General features: G+C 41.0%; 1 protein-coding gene across 14 annotated transcripts in view; it reads right to left on the reverse strand.

Moving 5' to 3' along the window:
- ppfibp2b (PPFIA binding protein 2b) overlaps positions 1-24,843 on the reverse strand; it is a 128,353-nt gene that overhangs the window by 36,939 nt on the left and 66,571 nt on the right. For all 14 annotated transcript variants that reach the window (XM_085169160.1, XM_085169150.1, XM_085169159.1 and 11 more), the window contains 3 exons: positions 23,144-23,230; positions 21,099-21,212; positions 7,922-8,071 (listed from right to left, as the gene is read on the reverse strand). In XM_085169160.1, coding sequence (XP_085025286.1) covers positions 7,922-8,071; positions 21,099-21,212; positions 23,144-23,230 — 351 coding nt within the window. The remainder of the gene's footprint in view (positions 1-7,921; positions 8,072-21,098; positions 21,213-23,143; positions 23,231-24,843) is intronic.

A 24,843-nucleotide genomic window follows, 5' to 3' on the forward strand; every position in this document is an offset into this window, starting at 1 on the left:
TTTGCTTCCACCACAATAAAATCACACTTCATGCACAGCTCTCTCTCTCTCTCTTTCTCTGTACTTCAAGAACAGTTTCCCGTCTATCCCCAAAATCTGTTTTCTGCATTATTCGCTTGCTTGTTACGCACAAGTCTACCGTTGTTTACAGCGCTGTCGGCCGTTTTTTATTCCTTTTGCTTACTTCCGAAAAGAAAGCCTAATTTCTGCTGTTCAATAGGCTTCTGAACAAATGTAAACTTTTTAAAATAATGCAAAATGCAAAACGCTTAGCCGTGTCTCTAATAAGACCGCTGTAACTTCAGAGTTAATGTTCATATATTGATTAATGGTTTTCTTTCGTTTTTGATGTACTGCAGAATATTTTTGTGAAAAATAATATAATAATATTAATATATATAATAATAATATAACATATAAAAAAGTCCAGGAAAACCACCTTCATGTTTTTCTGTGTTCTATCTTCAGCTACTTTGACACAAAGGCATCTGCTGTGACGCTCACACCTTTGATAAAGTCTTGCGAGTGTCAGCTTCCTTTTTATAGATACAAAAATATGTAAATGTACTGATCTGAATTATAATATTTCTGACTGTCTGAGGCAAAATTTCCCAGATTCGAATCAAATTGAATCGAATCGAATTGAATCGAATCGTGGATCGAATGGATTCAGGACCTTAAAATCAGTGACGATACCCAGCCCTAGTGAGTACGCCGCACGATCTGATATCCTCGTGTTGGTGTTGTTCCCAGATCATCATACTAAAGGTTGTTCCAGGATCAACATTGCAAGTGACCAATCAGAATGTTGTGATGTCATACTTTTGCGACTTCGGGAAAAACCGGCGTAAAACAAAAAACTGTACTTAAGCTGTGAGAAACCGCCTTTGTCCGCCGATCAACGGACCCTAACCCTTTAATAAACGCTAAGCAGAATTGATATTGTCCTTGCAACATTGGAATTTCATAAATGCACGAATGGGTTGGTGCGCAAAAGAATAACGTCACAATAATGTGATTGGTCACTTGCAATGTTGAACCTGGAACAACATTTTCATGATGATCTGGGAACAACACCAACACGACGATATCAGATCATCCGAGTACGTATGTGTATCTCAATACTGAATCAATACTAAACCAAGACAGCACCAACTTATAAAAACAGCTAATTGACAGGACTGATGTTAGATTTATGTGGTGGAGCCTCAAGCTGAGAGAATAGGCCTCATGATCCCTGAAGCAGCCTGAAAAACAGACTAGATAAAGTGAATAAGTGCCGCCCAATTCCTGTTGAAGTTTGTGCTGCTTTGTTACATTTTTTGCAATATAACCTATTAAAAAAGGACTGCTTGATAATATCCTGCACTATTTTGTTTAATCTGCCTGTTAGATTTAACTCATGCATGTAACCTAAATGGATTTTTTGGATACATTTCAGCACCAAAACTACTGTGTTAGGTACAGGCATGATGCCTTGGGTTAACAGTAGCCACATGCTAGAAAGTGACAAGATTGCATGTAAAAGATGGGAACATGCTGCAAATATATTTCTAGGAGCACACAAACTGATTTACTAACATCTGCGATATGCAGGTTGCTGCTAATTGCAACATATTTAATGCTGAAAACGGGTATTGCTTTTTTTGTGCTGGATATTAAAATGAACTGACCGCCCGTGCTAAGCAAACAGTGCAACTTTTGCAAATCACTATTTTAAACCAACATTTTAAACATCTATTTAACAGTAGTGTGTTGCACTGGAGCGGTTCGCAGCCAAGTGTGAAGCAGCGGGAATGAGGATCAGGACCTCCAAATCTGAGGCCATGGTTCTCAGCCGGAAAAGGGTGGAGTGCCCACTCCAGGTCGGGGATGAGTTCCTGCCCCAAGTGGAGGAGTTCAAGTATCTCGGGGTCTTGTTCGCGAGTGATGGGAGAAGGGAGCCGGAGATCGACAGACGGATTGGGGCTGCGGCTGCAGTGATGCAGATGCTGCACCGGTCCGTCGTGGTGAAGAGGGAGCTGAGTGTAAAAGCGAAGCTCTCAATTTACCGGTCAATCTACGTCCCTATCCTCACCTATGGTCACGAGCTGTGGGTAGTGACCGAAAGAACGAGATCGCGGATACAAGCGGCGGAAATGAGCTTCCTCTGAAGGGTGGCTGGCCTCTCCCTTAGAGATAGGGTGAGAAGTTCGGCCATCTGGGAGGGGCTCAGAATAGAGCCGCTGCTGCTCCACATCGAAAGGAGCCAGCTGAGGTGGTTCGGGCATCTGACAAGGATGCCTCCTGGGCGCCTCCTGGGTGAGGTGTTCCGGGCATGTCCCACCGGGAGGAGGCCCCGGGGCAGACCCAGGACACGCTGGAGAGATTATATCTCTCGGCTGGCCTGGGAACGCCTTGGTATTCCCCCGGATAAGCTGGAGGTGGCGGCTGGGGAGAGGGAGGTCTGGGCCTCTCTGCTTAGGCTGCTACCCCCACGACCCGGCCTCGGATAAAGCGGATGAAGATGGATGGATTTTAAACATCTGTTTAACAGTAGTGTGAGACAAAGTGGTGCAGCTAGCATGACGTGAGTAGAAAGTGCCAAGATGTTGTCATTTTCATTCGCAAGAGTTAAGCTTTAATCTATCATATCAGGGATTGCAGGCAGTTTTCTTATGATATGAGGATCATGTCAGGTACACTAAACTCAGGTTCACTGTACCTGAAATGGTATCTGAAATACTGGACACCTCCCAGGATTTATTGACAGAATGTGGCTTCCTGACTGAATAAAAAAGTTTTCTGCTAAGACAAATTTTCTTCTTGTTATTGAGTGAATGTGAGCTTTTCACAAGAAGCAAAGTCAGCTCACACTTGGTTTTCTCATAGAATCCGACATCGCTGGCAGTCACGTCCTGCAGGATTTGCAGTGTGGCTATCATGCACGTTCGGTTAATGTGCACCTTACAGGTCAGAAAACAATATTTCAAACTATATCCTGTCACTTTTTGCACATCGGCCGTCTGTTCCTTCTTTTTTCTCTGCCCTCTCTCTTTTCGTCTGTTCCCTTCACTATCTCCTCCCCTCTGTCTGCTTCCGCTGATGCTTATCAGACTCCATCCATGTGCGGTTGCAGAGGATGGGCCCCTGCGTGTCAAAAATGCTGTATCGTGTTTATTCTATCAGAGCACGGCCCTGGATGGCTTGTGATAGCTTTACACGCAGACACACACAGCGAAACCACATGAGCAGCCTTAGTATCCGTTTGTGCCAGTGGGAAGCAGCTGGGTGTCACAATGAACAAAGTCCACACAAAGAAACTAGTGAAGACAAGCAAAGGCTGCTCAGCCGGACTTGGTTGGAATGCGTATGTGTGCATCGTTATTGTGTGTTCTCTCAGTGAGGGAAACAACGTCCTAATGTAACTCTCACCTTCACCGAGGCCCAAACCTGTTGCAGAGCTGAGCAGTCGTTTTCACCTACACTCATTGGCCACTTCATTGGGTACACCTGTTTAAGTGTTTGCTAATCAGTAAATCAAAAGGCACCAACTCAATGGATTTAGGCACGCATGCATCGTCAAGATGACCTGCTGAAGTTAAAACTGAGGACCTACATGGTTGTTGGTGTATTTCAGCGGCTGCTGATCTACTGGGATTTTTCTGCATAACCATCTCTACGGTTTTTAGAGAATGGTCCAAAACAGCGGTCCCCAACCTTTTTTGCGCCACGGACCGGTTTATGCCCGACAATATTTTCACGGACCGGCCTTTAAGGTGTCGCGGATAAATAAAACTAGTACCGGTACCGAAAAAAAAGAAGATTTATTCATAACACACGTGAAAAGACCCAGGAAAACCGAGTTAACGATAAAAACGATAACAAAATAACGCTGAAAACCGATAAAAACCCTGAAAACCATAAATGTCACACCTGAGCCTCAGCTCTCGCGGCCCGGTACCAAACAACTCATGGACCGGTATCGGTCTGAGGCCCGGGGGTTGGGGACCGCTGTAGTATACTACTAAAATAAATGGCCTTTTCTCTGTCTGGAAATAACCATCACACACGGATTAAACAAAATGATCACCTAATTTGCTCTTTAAAACTCTGTTAATTTGGTCCTCATTAAGTAAATATGTACAGTGTTTATTTAACAATTGTATCAGACACCTGAGCCTCAACTCTCGCGGCCCGGTACCAAACGACTCACGTACCAGTCCGAGGCCCGGGGGTTGGGGACCGCTGGTCCAAAAAACTGAAGATACCCAGTGAGTGACAGTCATCTGTGAGAAAAAAACCTTGTTGATGCAAGAGGTCAGACATGAGCAGCTGCTTTGAGATTATGAGAAGGCAAAAGTAACTTGAATGACCATTCCTCACAACCAAGGTTTAAGATCGCCTCTCAACTAGGGATGCAACGATACCAATTTTTTCAAACCGATACGATACCGATACTTGGATCTGAGTACTTGCCGATACAGAGTACAAAAAACGATACTTCTACCACACACAAATGCAAAGAATTGGAAGACAGGTTTTATCATATTCCCTGCCGATAAAAAAATATAATCTTAATAAAAATGACCACAAAAAAATTTCAAGTGAAAAATAAGCACTTCTGTTAAATTATTGCAGAGTCTCCACATTGTAATTTTACAATATATCACTGAACTATTGGCACTGTCTCGAGCTTTCAGAATAATAAATAAACACTTCTGTTTGGAATAAAATAAATACAAATTAGGTTTGAGAATAAAATAAACTTTTAAATTATTGCAGAGTGTCCATATTGTAAACAAACAAACAAAATAATTATTATAAAATAAATAATAAATAAAATAATAATTGGCCCCCTAGTGGCCAATCTAAAAAACTACAACAGAAATGACAAGCCACCCTCTGATATGAAATAAGTTAGTATCGGTTCATGGTATCGGTTAACTTTTACGAGTATGAGTACACACACATTTTACAGTATCGGCCCCGATACCAGTATCGGTATCGGTGCATCCCTACTCTCAACACGTCAAAGCTTGAAGCAGAGGAACTACACCAGGTTTCACATTTTTCAGCTAGAAAAAGAAAACCGAGGCTACAGTTTAAATGGGCTCACCGAAATTGGAGAGGATTGGAAAAATGCTGCCTGGTCTGATGTTTTCTGCCGCAACATTCCTGGTTGGATCAGAATGTGGCGTGAATGGCATTAAAGCTCCCGCCTGGCTTGCATCAACAGTTCAGGCTGTTGGTGGTGTAAAAGTGTTGGGGGATATTTTAATGACGCACTATGACACACTCACTTAAATGCCATCGCCTACCTGAGTACTGTTGGTGACCAAGTCCATCCCTATATAACCACAGTGTACTCATATTCGAATGGCTGCTTCCAGCGGGATAATGAGCCATGACACAGATCGTATTAAAATGACATCTTGAACATGACAATGAGCTCACAATACTTAAATGGAGGGTGTTAATTTTCTGTAAAAGTCATGACGGCCATACTAGAATGATTGATTTCTTGACTTCAAAAGGTGGAAGGGCTTTAGGTGCACCAGGTATTAGTGAGGCTCATGAGTTTCAGGTGTTTTTTCACAGTTTCAGTTAATTATTTCTAAAGTCTCCGATCAAAAACAAAAACTGTTCCACTGTCTCTTTGCAGGATGTGAGCAGGGTGGTGCTTAAACTACTGTTTGATGTGTTCTGGCTTGTTTCAGAGCCTCACCAGTGACGTTTGAACCCCATCCAGACACATTTCATCATTACCTTTGCCAGTCAAGTTGGCCAGAGGGTGGGCATGTTTTCACCATCTGCCTGGTTATTATCTGGGTGACAGATATTTCAGGATCGCAGGACAGATTCTTCATTTGGCCGCTACGATTTCCATTTAAATGTGGGACAAAAACTGTGGGAAAATCCTGCTCGTGTGACTTTTTCCACTGGTTTAGTGGGTAAACCGAACCTGAAAAACAACAAAAGTAACAGCAGGCTGCTGCTGTGGAAACGAGAGTCAACATGAGAGTTTCTAGAGAAAGCTGTAACGGTTTTTCCTTTTTGTTACACATGGCTTAAAGACAAACCGCTATACAAGCGGTAAAAAGTTTAACCGTTACCATAAAACTTCAGCAACTGAAAGTTTGTTGTTTTTTTTTAGAAAGATAGCATGTAAATATTTGAATAAAAAAATGTGAGATTGCCTTATGAAATCTGTACTAATTTGCATAAATTTCCAACAGACAAGTGTACAAGGTTTCATTTGCAGACTGTGCCTTGTGTGAAATAGCCGTCGCCTATACACTAATGTACTTACAACTCTGAGGCTGATAAGAGCCCTGTGAATAGACCCGGTTAGCATCAAACACACATTCCACCAATCACACTCCTCTTTAGCGGGATCGTCCGCCACCAGCCGACAGGTGAGGTCTCACAGACAGGCGATGGGAGGAATCAGCGCCTCATAGTTTAATCCACACATTAACATTTGTTTTCCTTCTTTATAAAGTTGCAGAAAGAGTTAAATATTGCAAATACATATACAATAACAATCCCCCCTCCCCCCAATCCGTGCCTTTCTACTGTGACAGCAGTAGCCCTGCTGAATGTTCATGTTCCCTCCTGGCTTGGAGACAAAAAACACAATAAAACCAGACAAACAGCTTACATACATCCTTAGACAGCATGTCTGAACTTCCCAAGAGGAGTACCACAGGATGCGTGTCCCTAAATAACCCCTCATGGAACATACGGAATAAAGATTATTAAGCTTTATTTGAAAAACAGTGGAAAAGACAATTGTGTTGTCTATTGATGTGCTTTTTGAAGGTGATTTCATTCAAACCAAGCGGTGGCTGCAGACCTGATCATACCAGCGATGATGTTTTTGTTCCAGCTGATAAATAGCCCAAACTAGCAGAAATGTAGTGAAGGATCACCCAGGCAAACACGGCTGAACAGTTAATGACAGTTGTGATTATTCAAGACGCTAATATCACATATTCTGATGTTGCATTACGGGGTTTTAGAGTTGGGCAAGATGAAAAGTATGAGACAGTCGGTATCTGGCCTTTCCACCTAATGAAGTACCTGAAAATCAATGTGTATAATCAAAGTACCAGTAACTGTTTAATACGGAGCCCCGCAGGGGACATGGGAGAAAAAAAGAATTAAGACAGACTTTTGCGAGATCTCGCAAAACAAACTTGGGATCTCGCAAAAGTTTTGCGAGATCTCGCAAAAGTTTTAGCCGCATTCTTCGGAGGCGACCAGCTTGAAGCCGACCGGGAGGTCGAGGCACGATGTGCCGGGAAAGCGGTGTTCCTCCCGGCTGTAGTAGGTCTCGACCTCCCGTTAGCTTCGAGCTAGTGGGTGTCAGATCTCCGAAAACGTCGGAGCTCTTTTGCAAATATGTGATGTCTTGTAAACCGAGCAGGTATCTGACGTTTACACAACTACATTCACGCCTCAAAATATCTTAAAAGTGTATTTTGTGACTCAGAAAGAGTAATATTACAACTAAGTAGCTGCCGCCATTGTTGGAATTCAACTTTTGCAAGATCCCGAGTTTGTTTTGCGAGATCTCGCAAAAGTTTTGCGAGATCCTGAGTTAGTTTTGCGAGATCTCGCAAAAGTCCGTCTTAATTTTTTTTTCTCCCATGTCCCCTGCGGGGCTCCGTAGTTTAATACCAACAAGTAAGTTAAAATAATACTCTTAATCTGTGCCCTAAAATTAGATAATGGTTTATTTCCCAACCATAAACAGGATTAACTGTGCAAAGTAAAATGTTCATCCTCCTGTTATTTAACAGGGAAAACTTCCACTCAGGCAAGTGTGGCAGGGATCTTGGCTTATAGCCCATTAAACACAGACATCATACACGTTTTCCATTTCTAGATCAAAGACTTGAATGCGTTTGAAAGCATGTTTGTTGACTTTCCGTACCTCAGCTTTGTTCTGCTTTGTGTCTGTCGAATCCTGCGGGTGTGAGTTGGTTTGCGTCTCCTCCATGCTGACCAGCTTCAGTTTGAGAAAGGACACCTCATCCATCAGATCCAGCTTCTGAGTTTCTAGCGAGGTCCTGCTCATCAGCTCCTGGGAGAATCACATGTGCACCGTCTAAGTCAGATGCATGGGAAGCAAACGCACAACTTACTCAAGCTAGAGCAACGCAGATTTTGGAGATTGGCGTTGTGAGACTAAGCAGGCTACTCCACTCAGCGTATTGTTGTTCCCACACTAACAGAGCAGAGCGGTTGGGGCCCAGACCCCACAAAGCTAAATATATACACACACACAAGCGTGCTAGAGACTATTAATATATCCCTTCTTTGGTATGAGAGAGAGTAAAAGAAAGAGCATCTAAAAAAGAGAGAGAAAGAAAAAAAGCACTCCACTGGACACGAAGGAACGTTTTTCTGACTCACACAAAACTCTGTTGCTTTCAATTCCTCATCTAAACTCCTTTAAATTGCACTTCCTCCTTTCTAAACTCAAACTACAGTTGACCTGGATTGCTGATTAAGCCTTTAACGTCCATCTTCTTGCTCCATACTTGTTTAGTATGAAACATTTAGAAAGAAATGGGAAGAAAAAAAAACCCCAAACAGACCAAATATGAACTTACAAGCTTTGTGCACCAATTTAAAAAGCTTAATAAGGACACATGTAAAAACTAGGACTGCCAACTCAAGTGTGACCCCCACTCATGATAATATAACAATAACTGTGGGAAAAAAATTACAACTTTATATGATTCCAGGAGGTTTGGTTCTGGGGCAATGGTGTCGAATGGCGGTGGCGAAAGCTGCCATATCCCTGTTACTTTTAACTTTGCTAAACAGGACAAATGTCGTTGATATATGCAGGACTCAGCTTGTCCAGTTAAAGCAGAGCACTCGATTAGACCAGCTACGCCCTGTAGTCACACATGTGCGAGTCAAAACGCACAGTTGGGTATTTAACCGAGCAGTTAGCGTTAGCTCAGAGCGCCGTGAAGGCAAAGAGGAGTGGGAGCTTTAGAAAGAGCACAAACAAATCTGAAAATGAACTAACTGAATGAAGGCTCGCAAAAGTTCACCTCTTTCTAGTCCAGTCCTTCAGTCAGCAAAGCAACAAAAGCCAAGTGAGTGAGTCAGTGTAACGTAACCGCTTTGTTATGGGAAGTGATTTTCCCGTAGAAGTTGCCGCTGTGACAGAAATGTTTTTGCTGTAAGAGGTAGTCATATTTTCTTTAGTCACAGTCAGCAGTGGGTACTGAAAGTCTTTTACTGAGAAAGCAGAGAGCTGTGATGAAGTGCAAACTGAGGCTGTAAACATACATTTCCTGCTGTTTAATAGTTTTTAATATATCACACTCTTGTTTTAAATCTCTCGTGGAGACATAGGATAAGCAGACTTTCTCAATGCTCCAAATCGAGCTACTTTTATGTTGTCACTTATGTTTCATGAGCCTTTGATTATTTTTGTGTGCTTTTACTGTACTTGTTTGTAGGGCTGGGCGATATAGCCTAAAATTCATATCGCGATATAATTTGAAGCACGTGTGGTAACGATATATATCGCGATATATATATCGCGATATATATAATATATCGCGATATATTATATATATATCGTTTATATCGTATATCGTTTATATCGCCCACCCCTACTTGTTTGTAATTCTTCATTTTCTTTGTTCTGCTTTTAACTGTCTTGCGCTCCCCCTCCCAGTTTTGTGTAACCTTTAAATGTTTCTCAAACGTTTTGTTACTATTTGTTTTACCGTGACTATCTCGTCTTGAAGCATCTTGTAGCCTTATAGTTGCGCTATATAAACGTATTATTAATGCAAAACTTTGAGATGGTTTTGGAGCAGAACAACGATCAGAATCATTTTTTGCTTCTCTATTTTTTCATTTGTGCGTGCACATTTTCAAAATGCCAAATGAATCAAATTCAATAAAAAAGATGCTGGGATTTTACAATTATAGCCACACACTTCTCACATGAGCCTATTTTAAATAACATATATTTAAGACAGAAATTCAATGACTTGTGAGCGGTCAAATAAAGTAGATTACTGTTCATTAAAAGTCAGACAAGGAATTTCTTTCTAAACGGAAACATCACATAGTAAACAAACTGTGTCAACACCACAGCCACGCAAACGAACAACTAAACCCCATAATCACTCCACACACACACACACACACACACAGATATTTAGAAAATCTCTTTCGTTATGGCAGCTGACTGTCAGTTTGCAATCTAACACCAGTGTCACTTACAGAGGGATAAGCCGCAATATTTAGAGGTAATTCATCCACACGCTGTGGTCATGGCCCACGGCTCAGCTGCCTGACATTTGCTTTCCTTTAATAATGAGGCCGTGCCGTGCATGTGACTAATTATCATATGCGCCACAGAGTTATCTCCAGAGTTAAATATAGCACGACTAGACAGGAGAACTTGAAGTATATACTATCTAATGTCTTGATGCTCAATCATCCAGGAAAGTAAATCTTCAAAAAGTTGATTCTGTTCATCTGGACGTAGCGTTTTGTGGGAGAAACGTTTCGTCACTCATCCAAGTGACTTCTTCAGTCTCAGCTGACTGCAGGTTTCCAATCTTATAAACAGTACATTTGCATAATGACTGAAACCAGCCCACTGAAGGAACAATGGGCTGGGAGGTCCGTTCCTTAATCTTAACCTCATACCACAGGCTATACCCAGGGGAATCTACACCAAGCCTGTATGGTTTACCAAAAATACATAAACAGGGTGCACCTTTAAGACCGATTGTCTGCATGATCAACTCTGTCACCTATAACATCTTCAAGTTTCTGGCTTCGATCCTCAACCCGCTGGTGGGCAGCTCTGAACACCACATCCAGAACACTTTGGATTTTGTTGAGAAGGTGAGAGATGTCATTATGGAGGCAGATGAAACCATGGTCTCGTACAACGTTACATCTCTCTTCACATGCATCCCAGTGATGGAAGCGTTGGAGGTAGTCCGTAAGAGCAACCTCAGCAACAGGACCACTCTCAGCATCGACCAAGTGTGTTTGAACTGTGTCTTCATTCCACCTACTTCACATACACGGGTCAGTTCTACAGGCAGAAACATGGGTGTGCCATGGGTTCCCCAGTTTCACCCATCGTGGCCAATTTGTACATGGGAGAAGTGGAAAAGAGGGCTTTGCTATCCTACCCTGGAACACCACCAAGCCATTGGTTCAGATATGTGGATGACACCTGGGTGAAAATCAAATTTCAGGACGTACCACAATTCACGGATCACATTAACTCTGTGGACCGACACATCAAATTCACCAGGGAGGATATGAAAAGTGGCAGGTTAGCCTTCTTAGACGGTAAGATTTTCATCAGTAATGGGGGACATCTAAAAGCTGACGTGTACCGAAAACCTACACATACGGATCAGTATTTAAGGTTTGACTCTCATCATCCACTGGAGCACAAACTGGGTGTCATTAGGACGCTACAACACAGAGCGAACACCATCCCCACAGACACAGCGGCCAGGGAGGCAGAAGAACATCAAGAAGGCCCTGAGTAAATGTGGTTATCCCAGCTGGACTTTTGTCAAAGCGGGAAAGGCACCTAAGGAAAGCTCCAGCCGATCCAGGAGAGAAGGACAACCGCTGCCCAAGTGAAAACCTGTAGTGATCCCGTATGTGTCAGGAGTATCGGAGCAGTTGAGACACATTTTTTCTAAACACTGGGTCTCTGTGGCTTTTAAACCCCAAAACACGCTGCGCCAAAAATTGGTCCACCCCAAGGATCGGGTCCCCCAACACAAACAGAGTAACATAGTGTACACTGTTAAGTGCCAGGAGGATTGCTGGGATTTATACATCGGGGAAACCAAACAACCTCTGGCAAAGCGGATGGCACAACACAGAAGAGCTACCTCGTCAGGCCAGGACTCTGCAGTCTATTTACACCTACAGGCCAGTGGACACTCTTTCAAGGATGAGGATGTAACATCCTGGACAGGGAGGAACGCTGGTTTGAGCCATTTACGTGAAAAGGGAAAGACCATCTCTGAATCGAGGAGGGGGCCTAAGGGTACATCTTTCACCATCTTACATGCTGTGATTGCAGCCATTCCCCAACTCTCTGTGAATGGTACTCATGGCCATTGATCAGTGGGCTTTGATCAGTGGGTTTTGGTCAGTGGTTGTTGATCAATGGTCATGAGAATTTGCATAATTAAAATTAAGGAACTGACCTCCCAGCCCATTGTTCCTTCAGTGGGCTGGTTTCAGTCATTATGCAAATGTACTGTTTATAAGATTTGGGGAAACCTGCAGTCAGCTGAGACTGAAGAAGTCACTTGGATGAGTGACGAAACGTTTCTCCCACAAAACGCTACGTCCAGATGAACAGAATCAACTTTTTGGATATATACTATGTATTTGTTTAAAAATTAAACACTCAATAAAACCGCAGAAGTAGAAGTTTGTTAGTGTAACACTGTTTTTGCCTGTGAACTTACCTTTACATCGGTCACTATGTTCTGAAAACAAATCCCATGCTGTTCTATTCTCTCGGTGTAACTAGCACGCTGTCCTGTTACTGTAGGCTCTGGTGCATAGGTAATCTTCTTATATACAGTATTTACCCCGTCATTTTATGTCAGTTTTAGGTCTGTTTGAGCACCTTTGCTTGCTCCCCTGTAAAAAGTTACATCAGGCACTTTAAGCCTAGCAACATTTCATTTTTTATGTTTTTCCGCTATGTGTTGACATGCCAAAAGGTTATGGAGATATGAGTTCTTCACTTCAGGCAGGTGAGCTTTTTTTTGACTCAGACGTGACCATATTTGGACGAGAATGTTGAGATCTAAGTTATAAGCTAAGGCTTGCAAGCTCTGGTTTTCATGTTGCATCCATAAAATGTAGAGGTGCAAAAACAAGATACATAAAAATATCCTCATTTCACTCACCAAAAGGCAAAGCACAGATTCACTGGGCATTCTGTGTGACATTGTCCCAAATGACAGAAAAAGATTGCCGACACAGTGGAAAGGCTCAGTTCAGTGACTACAGTTAGCTGAAATGAGGCCTGACCAAAATCAGCTATGACTCTTCATGCTGGCATAGTTGTTAATCCAAGCAGTCAGCTGTTTAGGCAAACCTTAAATCTACCCAAATGTTAACACATTCATCTTTCACATGAAAGATCCTCGGCTCAACACCCAGAGGAGACACTAACTAAACCTCAAGGGGGTGACAATCTAATGTACTCCTGGTCCAGGCCCAGATAAATGGGATGGTTGCGTCAAGAGGAGTGTCCTGTGTAAAATCTGCTCTGGTTTAACCCTTTAAAACCGGTCGCAGCGGCACGCTCTGTTTTGCGTAACTATTTTTAAATCCCGGTAGATCTGCAACCACGTAAGCTAGCGCAATAAATTTTTTTGCATATGAAACTGGAGGAGTTGTACTTACATCTTATGCCATCAGCTTGTCCTCGGTCACAGTTTCCTTCCACATATAGCTTTGCAAAAACTGCATAAAAAGCACTTGCAGCAACAAAAACATAATATTCCAGAAACACGCTTTGCCGATCCGATCAGCTGTTCATAACACTTCCTACGTTGGAATAGACGTCAGCACGAACTATCGCATGTCCGCCATGACCTGCCCGAAACCGGAAGTAACGTTATTTTCGCAGAAATGTAGTTTTTTACCATCAGGGCCTCATGAGCTTATACTGGTGTTTTTAAAAGTTATGTTTGACTTTATGACTTTCTGTGTCGTTTCTGGGATGCTTAGGACTCATATTGCACTGCTGAAAATAGTTTATTTTGATGCACATGCTGCTTTTTTGCAAATTTGCACTATAATATTTATTTTCATTTTTCCTGCAGTGTATAAAAATTGGTGTATTTCAAAAATAAAACTATGAAGACACTCAAAATAAATTTCCTGTGGTGGGAAACTATTTTGTGCAACTTTTTTGTATTCACAGTTTTGAGGGATACGCCTCTTAAATTTTTCTAACTAGAAATATATGTTAAAAAAACAAAAACGATTTTCAATTTTTTTGTAGTTTATTCCACTTTTTTGCAATTTATGTAATTACTATGCACTTAATTCATACATATTATTAAAATCTAGGCTGTATTGGTTGTATTGATGTATATCAACTTGAAATGCTCCCAAAAATGGCTCCACAGCATGTAAAAATATAATATAAGCTCTGGCGGACTTGGTTCTATGGTAGGTCTTAAAGGGTTAAAAATCTGGACACAGCCACTACAGCAACCCCTTGGGAAATACGGAAGCAGCTAATGTCCTCAGACATGCAACTGGACGCTGACGCAGCCTGCACTGGCATAAATGCTGGCATGGCTTCAGCTTTGAGTAGGTTCAGGGCTCTGCTTAGATTCACCACAGAAAGAAAACTCAAGGGTGACCTTTAAAGCCAACCTCAAGTGCCAACAGCAATTTTGGCACTTTCAGGATCCTCAGCGGTTCTCATTTGATTCAAGCCATTCCCATAACTGTAGGTAGGATGTGGCAATCGTCATCACTTGCAAGTTGCAACATTTTATTATTATATTATTGATATTTCTCGATCTCTGGTTGCCAAATCATGGACTGTTTTAGAGACCTCCGCCTTTTTGTTTTGGCCAAAACTGCAGAAAATAAAGAAACATCAGCCGGAGCGTGCATGGAAACCAAAAATACTGGGAAATTGCTGGGCTGTTGATATTTTTTTGGATAATAATGAAGACAGTGAAAGACGTCTGCTGTTGAGTCAATTACATTTTTAATTAACATGGCAAAATATTAAAACATAATGGCCCATGAATGTTTATGCGTGTTATACTTGTCTTGTATGTTGTTTAGGATACTGTGTAACTACAACAGTGTAAGCCGTGTAGACAGAAATGTACTCAGTACAGTAATTTTTATGTCTAAATAAAGGCACTGTAGGACATGTAGTCACAGTATGACTACATGTGTGGGTGGATATCCTCCAGCATGAGAACTCTGCACCCTGTGGTGTGTGTGTGTGTCCTGAGGGCTATTTCTTATTAGATTAGTTGTGGTTCCCACAGCAAACAGCAGCCCTGCAGCGCTGACACATAATGCTGCATGGCTGGATAAACTCTTGTTCGCCTGTCGCTTGTCTCTCTTGCTCACACACAGACACACAACTTGTTCGTGTTTGCTCATGTGAATACTATCCTGTGAATACACTACACAGAATCAGACGTACAGCATCCATCTCCACGCCCAGCTGACGTCTGTTAACGGAGGCGCTCATGTTTGCAATGTGCTGCAGTGTGAAGTCCCTTAATTTCACAGTAGGCGTTTTCAGGTGTCCTTCTACCCCTGTACAACTTTTTGTTTTTCGGCTTCATGCTGATTGTCCACTTGAAGGTGCTGCACTTCACTTTTTCCATTTTCTGGGAATAATCTAAGCTTCAAACATCTGTGGAGAGTTCTTAAGTCAGGGGTGTCCAACTCCAGGCCTCAAGGGTCAGTGTCCTACAGGTTTTAGGTATCACCCTGGGTCAACACACCTGAATCAAATGATTAGTTCATTACCAGTCTCTGAAGAACTTCAAGACATGTTGAGGAGGTCATTTAACCCTTTAAGACCTACCATAGAACCAAGTCCGCCAGAGCTTATATTATATTTTTACATGCTGTAGAGCCATTTTTAGGAGCATTTCAAGTTGATATACATCAATACAACCATTATAGCCCAAATTTTAATAATATGTCTGCATTAAGTGCATAGTAATTACATAAATTGCAAAAAAGTGCAATAAACTACAAAAAAATTGAAAATCATTTTTGTTTTTTTAACATATATTTCTAGTTAGAGAAATTTAAGAGGCTTATCCCTCAAAACTGTAAATACAAAAAAGTTGCACAAAATAGTTTCCCACCACAGGAAATTTATTTTGAGTGTCTTCATAGTTTTATTTTTGAAATACACCAATTTTTATATACTGCAGGAAAAACGAAAATAAACATTATAATGCAAATTTGCAAAAAAGCAGCATGTGCATCAAAATAAACTATTTCCAGCAGTGCAATATGAGTCCTAAGCATCCCAGAAACGACACAGAAAGTCATAAAGTCAAACATAACTTTTAAAAACACCTCATAGGCTCATAAGGCCCTGATGGTAAAAAACTACATTTCCGCAAAATGACGTCACTTCCGGTTTCGGGCAGGACATGGCGGACATGTGATAGTTCACGCTGATGGACATAGGAAGTGTTATGAACAGCTGATCGGATCGGCAAAGCGTGTTTCTGGAATATTATGTTTTTGTTGCTGCAAGCGCTTTTTATGCAGTTTTTGCAAAGCAATATGTGGAAGGAAGCCGTGACCTAGGACAAGCTGATGGCATAAGATGTAAGTACCGCTCCTCCAGTTTCATATGCATATGCATAAAAAAATTATTGCGCTAGCTTACGTGGTTGCAGTGCTACCGGGATTTAAAAATAGTTACGCAAAACGGGGCGTGTCCGCTCCGACCGGCTTTAAAGGGTTAACCATTTAGATCAGCTGTGCTGGATCAAGGACACATTTAAAACCTGCAGGACACCAGGCACGGAGTTGGACACCCCTGCCTTAAGTCAACTAACTTAGCTTCCAACAATCCAGAGCTTTGCTGATATTTTGTTTTTCCAAATCTTCATTTTGTTTTTTTTCCACTTTTGCTAATGAAAGCATTAAAATATAAATGTGATTTTATGTGAAAACATAAACCCGCAGAAATCAGAAGATGAATTTATCGTGTGTCACAACCTCGGTATGATCCAAGCCAGCGTACTCATACTTGTGTATTAGACACTGCAGAAGCAGACGTGTTTGCCACCTTTTAAATCCTTCAAACGTGCCCTGTAATTATGCATGGAGAAGATTTAAGAGGTACATAACTGATAATAAAATACAACAGACGAGACAGAAACTGAAAACACCGGTCCACAGTTATCTTTCTCCTCACTCAGCCCTCATCTCTGCAAACCAAACATCTCATATCGGATTAACTGTTTGAGCAGCGGTCGTAAACTGTAAAAGGGAACCACTCGCAGCTACTAACAAACAACCACAAACCAGGACGACAGCTGCAGATCAGTGCAGCTAAAACCAGGAAAAACCACAAACGTCAAGTCACAAACCAAAAAGAAGATCAGTAGCAGCAGAGATTTTTTTTTAAAAAAAGAGAAAGAAATGTTTTATTCCTCCTGTGTTTTTACCTAAAACTGGTTTAGATCACTTGAAAAAACATCAACAGCAATAACTAATAGATAACAAAGGGTGGCTGGATGAGGGAGAAAAACGTCACGGCCGCGGTGGGGTATTTATTTGGAGGCTGTGGCCTTTTTATCCTCTGTGCTGACAGCGAGGAGGACAAAGAGCCTGTTGAGGAGTCTAAACAGAAGCCTGATTCTGTGATGCACAGAGCTGCAGCCTTGTTGTGTCCAGCTTGGCAGAGCTCACGAGCTTGCCTCACTGGTGACGGCAACCAAAACAACTGAAACGACTAGAAGACTCTTTACTTTACATCTACTCTAGCAGAATTATGACCTACTGTGGGCAGCAGTAGAGAAATCCAAAGACTGGTCGGCTGAATAAACTTTCCATTTACTGCACTTTGCTCTACAATTATTGTCCAGCAGTGCCTTAAAGTGCTAAGTGCTTAGGAGCGCATACTAATGGGATTTTCAGTAAGGACAGACGTTGATGCACATGAGATAGTATTTACTTGTATTTATCTATTTCCTGATACCGAAGACAATAAAACTATAAGACAATACAGATTCAACTGTTGCCTCTGTTCGCCTTGCACACATTTTGCAACTTGTGACTGAGATCTTCACGCAGGATTAATATAGTCTGTATTTGACATTAATTTTCATATTCAAAAAACCCCAAAGGCTTGATGCTTTGACAATTCTTTTCAGTTAACCCTTTAAGATCTACCATAGAACCAAGTCCGCCAGAGCTTATATTATATTTTTACATGCTGTTGTGCCATTTTTGGGAGCATTTCAAGTTGATATACATCAATACAACCATTATAGCCCAAATTAATAATATGTATACATTAAGTGCATAGTAATTACATAAATTGCAAAAAAGTGCAATAAACTACAAAAAAATTGAAAATTGTTGTTTTTTTAACATATATTTCTAGTTAGAGAAATTTAAGAGGCTTATCCCTCAAAACTGTAAATACAAAAAAGTTGCACAAAATAGTTTCCCACCACAAGAAATTTATTTTGAGTGTCTTCATAGTTTTATTTTTGAAATACACCAATTTTTATAAACTGCAGGAAAAACAAAAATAAATATTATAATGCAAATTTGCAAAAAAGCAGCATGTGCATCAAAATAAACTATTTCCAGCAGTGCAATATGAGTCCTAAGCATCCCAGAAACGACACAGAAAGTCATAAAGTCAAAGATAACTTTTAAAAACACTTACGTCGTCTATTCCAACGTAGGAAGTGTTATGAACAGCTGATCGGATCGGCAAAGCGTGTTTCTGGAATATTATGTTTTTGTTGCTGCAAGCGCTTTTATGCAGTTTTTGCAAAGCTATATGTGGAAGGAAACTGTGACCTAGGACAAGCTGATGGCATAAGTTGTAAGTACAACTCCTCCGGTTTCATATGCAAAAAAATTTATTGTGCTAGCTTACGTGGTTGCAGAGCTACCGGGATTTAAAAATAGTTACGCAAAACAGAGCGTGCCCGCTCTGACCGGTTTTAAAGGGTTAAGGACAAAGTATTGTACACATATAGAGAGATAGATTATATAGAAGTTATATGAAAATTGCTTTGATGTTAAAAATAAATCTTTGATAACTCATAGGCCGCATTGTACCGACACAAAGGCTTTGATCAATTCAAAGTGTATTCTTTTTATTCGCTTGCTCTTAGTCCAGTTTAAATAGACCTTCAATGCTCTGTTGGTTTCCAAATATATCCCTTTGTTATTAACCTATGTTATAAATGTACTCACAGTTTACCAGATGTTGTAATGAAATGAATATTTAATAATCAGACTGGCTCATTTTCTGTCAACATCTTTCAGTAATGCTTTTGAAACACACAGGATTTCACCGCTGCTGATGTTTTAAAAACCATGTTTGTGGAAACCTTTTTTCAGTTTCGTGTATCTGCTGCTGAAATCTGGGCTTCATTTCTATGTTTTGACTGATTCTTATCCCTCCAGGGCCGACAGCAGTTGCATTAATGTAAAGTCAACATTAGTGGATTACAACCAATGAATGGGACATAGCTGGTAGCAGAACATTTTACATCCTTTATCAAAAAAGGTCACCTTCAAACTCACTGTACTGTAAGAGTAAACTCTGTCTAATCTCATTACATCTCACTGAACACTAAGTAACTTCGAGCTTTGACCCTTTAAAATCTAGTTGTTGTGATGTCCCTGTAATACCCACCACACAGCTAAACAGGGACAGAGTCAAAGGAGGCCAGCGAGGATAAAATCAAACTGGAACCCTCAATAAAACACTGCGCCACTCCTTTATTTATTCATTTACAGTAACAACTCACTCCTGCACTTTAGTCACTCTGAACATCCTGTTGGATAACTCCCTGCTATCACCTGAAGTCAGCGACTTGGTATTTGCTCTAACGTAAAACAGAAAAAAGACACACCAAGTGAAAACAAGGTCAACTTAATAAGTATGATCTCTGTCATAGTTTCATTTTCAGTTACAATCTGTCTGGGCACCATTTGAGACCATATTTAGTGTTTTAAATATAATACGCTCTCCTCTTTAGGCTGATGCAGTTTGCACTGAGAACAAACAGCTATGGCCCTCTGTAGAGAGCCTGTGTTAATACTGTTATAGCAATATATTTTATATACGGGGGTTAACCCTTTAAGACCTACCATAGAACCAAGTCCACCAGAGCTTATATTATATTTTTACATGCTGTGGAGCCATTTTTGGGAGCATTTCAAGTTGCTATACATCAATACAACCAATACAGCCTAGATTTTAATAATATGTATGCATTAAGTGCATAGTAATTACATAAATTGCAAAAAAGTGCAATAAACTACAAAAAAATTGAAAATCTTTTTTGTTTTTTAACATGTATTTCTAGTTAGAGAAATTTAAGAGGCTTATCCCTCAAAACTGTAAATACAAAAAAGTTGCACAAAATAGTTTCCCACCACAGGAAATTTATTTTGAGTGTCTTCATAGTTTTATTTTTGAAATACACCAATTTTTATACACTGCAGGAAAAACGAAAATAAATATTATAATGCAAATTTTCAAAAAAGCAGCATATGCATCAAAACAAACTATTTCCAGCAGTGCAATATGAGTCCTAAGCATCCCAGAAACGACACAGAAAGTCATAAAGTCAAAGATAACTTTTAAAAACACCAGTATAGGCTCATGAGGGCCTGACGGTAAAACAACTACATTTCCGCGAAAATGACGTCACTTCCGGTTTTGGGCAAGTAATGGCGGACGTGCAAAAGTAGAAAAAGAAAACTGTGACCGAGGACAAGCTGATGGCATAAGATGTAAGTACAACTCCTCCGGTTTCATATGCAAATAAAATGATTGCACTAGCTCACGTGGTTGCAGAGCTACCGGGATTTAAAAATAGTTACGCAAAACAGAGCGTGCCCACTCCGACCGGTTTTAAAGGGTTAAAACAGCTTTCTTAATTGATTGAAATTAAACTAGTACAGAGGACCAAACAAACTGCAGTTCATCTAAAATCAACTTGAGGCTAGTTCCACAAAGTGAGTCACCATTACCACTGGCTCCTTTGTTAAAAATCCCGAAGTTAGTGGTGAAATCTAAATTTTACAGATGATTTCACTCTCTGCTAGCCAAGCTTGCAGCCTTTAGCTGAGCCACAGTGTTAGCCAAAATGCTAACAATGACATCCAGAAACCACAAAGGCCATGTCCACCTTTTATGCAGAGTCTGTTACTACAAATGCCATTTTCTTGCCATATTGTCTGTATTGTAGCATCAGAATCCCTCCAGGGTGGATCAAGCGACACGCAAACAATAATATTTCATCTGTTCAACATTTTCTGTGACAGGTTTATAAACGGTGTTTTACCTGTTGGAGCATTTCTTCAGTGGAGGCCAGTTTCTGGCGGTGCTCCTCCAAAGAACTTTCTAGGTCTCTGATCTTCTCTCCCTGAGCCTCCACCTGGTCGGTCAGAACGCTCACCTGGTGGGTGACACAGTCATACTGTATTACACCGTCCTCAGAGAGCGCTGGCTGATCACATGCTTAAGATAAGGAAAAAATAGATAGAAATATGCAGGAGTTTTAGTTGGTAAACATTATTTCTGCTACACTGGATACTGGATTTTAGTCACTGATACAAGTTTTCCTGGGAGAGAGAACTTTGTTACATTACTCCTAATACTATAGTACTATATAATATGCTATATATACTATATAATAGTACTAATACCTGTGATCAGTTTGAGTTTACCCTACATATTCAAAAGTCCACAGCTTTTGGTTTATGTTTGTGTCTTTATGTCTTTTTCTTCTTTCAACCCACATAAAAGAACACATCACCACATACTTCAACTCCAAACCAACACACACACATTTACTCAGCAGTCTGTCACCTAGGAATGTATTGCACACTTACTATAATCTCTCTGACAACCCATTCACCTCCTGCCAAACGTGCACCCACACACACACTCAAAGATCCCTCCTGTGCACCTAAACGATGCCAAATCCATCTGACAGCAGCTGACTCTCTGTCACTTCAGTTTCTCTGATTTTTACCCCTGCAGCCACGTCCTGTCGCACATTGCTCTGGCACAAAAGAATATTTTGTCAAGTTTTTGGCTTGACACTTGTAACCGCTAACAGAACATGAACATGTGTTATTACAGAGGGACTGGTCTGCTAAACCTGCCCTCCCCTAGCACTGATGAACCATGAACAAGTGAGTAAATGAATGAACAAGTATCTGAATGAGTCACGTCTAAGAGCCTTGTGTTAGGTTTCGCACCAAAAACATTGATACCACTAACGCTTCACAAACATGACACAAACATAAAGTAAGTAAAAGTAAAGAAACAACACGGCGTGATCTTGATATGACTGTATAAACTCCAAATGCTAAAGAGAAAGTTAAAAATATCCCTTACCTCCTTCCTCTAAGCCACAGAGGTGAATGCTCTCGACAAAGCTAAAAGGAAGTTAGTTACTAACCACAGAGTGCGTCTATACTAGCACACGCTGAAGCAAGACAAAGCTTCACATAAGCAGTCTTAAAGTAGAGGCAGGTGAAAAGGCAGGAAGGCACTACGGACGGGCAAACTGTCCACAGCCAATTAAATCACCAGTCAGTAAAAACAAGCCCCGGTTCACTTGGATATCAACCAATCACGGGCACTGTCAGTTGAGGAATGTGTAAGAAGTAGGTGTGCGGGTGGTGGTGGTAAAGAACGAGATGTGGACTTTGCGACAATTTTGCAAACCGGGGTCGTCCAGACGGGTGGTGCACTTATCGTCAAAAAAAATCATCCGCTCGCGTGGGCTTCCCCAGCGCATAAAACAAACATACACAGAGACACAGAGAGCATAAAGGGGCAGATCCAAAACGACAAATTCACTAGGAGGAATGTAAAGACAGACTGTGGAAATCACAGCTGCGTGAACTGGCTATTAAAGAGTTTTGACAGCACAGAGCACCTCCTGACATCATATAGTTAGATGACATATAATCATCTTTACTGCAGCCGACTAGGCGCTGGCGGTTGCTGCACGAGTCGTATGTAAACACCCTCGCATGCTTTCGAAGGTGTCCGGACATGTTTTGTTATGAAATAACACGAAATATCTGAACTCGCAGGATTACAGATTAAAGGACAAGATGTTTTTCCAGCGTGGAACAAATCCTGCCAGACAGTCTCCTGGCTCGTTTATGGCAGGGATCAAAAAATTAGATGCAGTTGTGCATGCCAAAATAATTACAACCACATTTGAACAAGCAAACTGGGACAGCAAAGAAAAAGTACACTCCGAAAATGTGATATGAAAGTACACAGGCAGCATAGGCACGTTGCGTACACACTGTATGTGTCTTTGTATTAAATGTCTATAACTTAGATAGATAAGAAATATCTGACCTGTAGCACCAGAGACTCCTTGTCTCCCTCTAGGCGAAGCAGTCGTTCTTGGTAAGTTTCATTGTTGGCTGGAGAACAGAGGTTCACCTGGACAAACACACACAGCAGAAACACACAAAGTTCATGAAGAGGTTAAGGATAAAAGATAAGGGACGGCCTATTTTTATCTTCAAGCAGTGAAGCAGAGAGGCACATCCTCTGTCCCTAAATCAGCAAAACTGCAGTCTTGTTTACACCAAAGACTGTATAGAAAAAATGAAGGTAGCCAAGGTGACCGTTTCCAAGGTTCTGTTAGCGGATTTTAGTCAGTGGCTTTTTTGGTGTGCAAACTTGTTAGCCTGCAACAAAAGCTTCCTAATGAGTGTTTATTTGTCTACACCACAGATGAATAGATGCCTGCTCATCCTAAACTTCTTAGTTTGGCACATGGAAGCTAAATTTGGCAGGTCGGATGCTGAATTACACCTTTACCACCCAACAAACACGGGGGGGGGGATGCGCTTCCCCAAGACAGGGGCAATTTCATCTAGTTACTCATAAGCCAGACACAACTAGGTTCTCTAAAACAGAAAAGAGTATCTATTATTCACAAAACTGCACAAATACATTATAAAAAGTGCTTTTGAAGTCAGAAAATAACTTATTTACTTTGTCTGGGATGCTTTGAACAAAAGCAAAAAGCATGATTCAGCAAACATATTGCCAGTGTTGAATTTAAAATACAAAGACCTGCAAACTGTTAGATTACAGGTAGTCAGACTGAAATATCTATACAGTAAGATTATAAACAGCCAGTAATATGGCTTAGCTGCTAACGTTGAATGCATATAAATGTCAGAATATTGCGGATTTTTGCGCTGCTGATGCTTCAGAGTTTGACAAAGAACCGAGCTGTACACATAATCCTCTCGCTTAATGTCCAGAGCTGGTCTGGGCAAGACTGCTGACTCTTGCACAAGGAACTCACAGAGCCGATGCTGTATAAATAGACATTTTTCACAAAGCACATGATACGAAGTTATGAAACATCATCTGACTCCTGTTAATCTGGAAATAGCAGGATAGCGGAGCCAAATCATCGACATTGTGCTAAAGCTTGTGCAATAATTTCCACCTTTTTCATCTCTGACTACTGTAAGTCTAACAAAACATATCAGATATCAATGTATTTGCAGCAGCCTGTCAGGAGAAAAAGCTGTGTCAGGCTCTGTGTCGAAACAGAAATGCTTTCTAATGTGAACTTAAGAACATGCAAACAGTGAAAGAGACATTTCTCTTTGGTCAGAAGTTCTTTTGCCAGTTCCTTATTGCCCTGCTATTAAATAAGGTTTAAGAATTATGCACTCCACAACTCAGGAAGTGAAAATGAAAGTCAAGCCGAACAATTTTAAATGGCTTTATTCCTGAATGATGATGTCTGTCCTGTTTCCATTTCTCTGCTCAGCTTTAAGAGTCAGAATGTGTGAATGCTGCTGGCTCTTCAGCTCCCCAACATGCTGCTGGAAACATTTCATAACATGATATTTTCTGCTTCTGTCAGCAAGATTAGAAATACCACCTGTTGTTAGAAACACTTTGGCTAAATCAGTTTGCATTTGCACGCCTGTTAAACTGCATGCTAGGCTTGTGACAGCTGAGATTTAGCTTTGTGCTAACCCTACACAATGTTAAGAAACAGAGTGACGTGTACTGGCCAGTAA

This window comes from Neolamprologus multifasciatus, chromosome 7, assembly GCF_963576455.1.
Source record: "Neolamprologus multifasciatus chromosome 7, fNeoMul1.2, whole genome shotgun sequence".
Lineage (NCBI taxonomy): Eukaryota > Metazoa > Chordata > Actinopteri > Cichliformes > Cichlidae > Neolamprologus > Neolamprologus multifasciatus.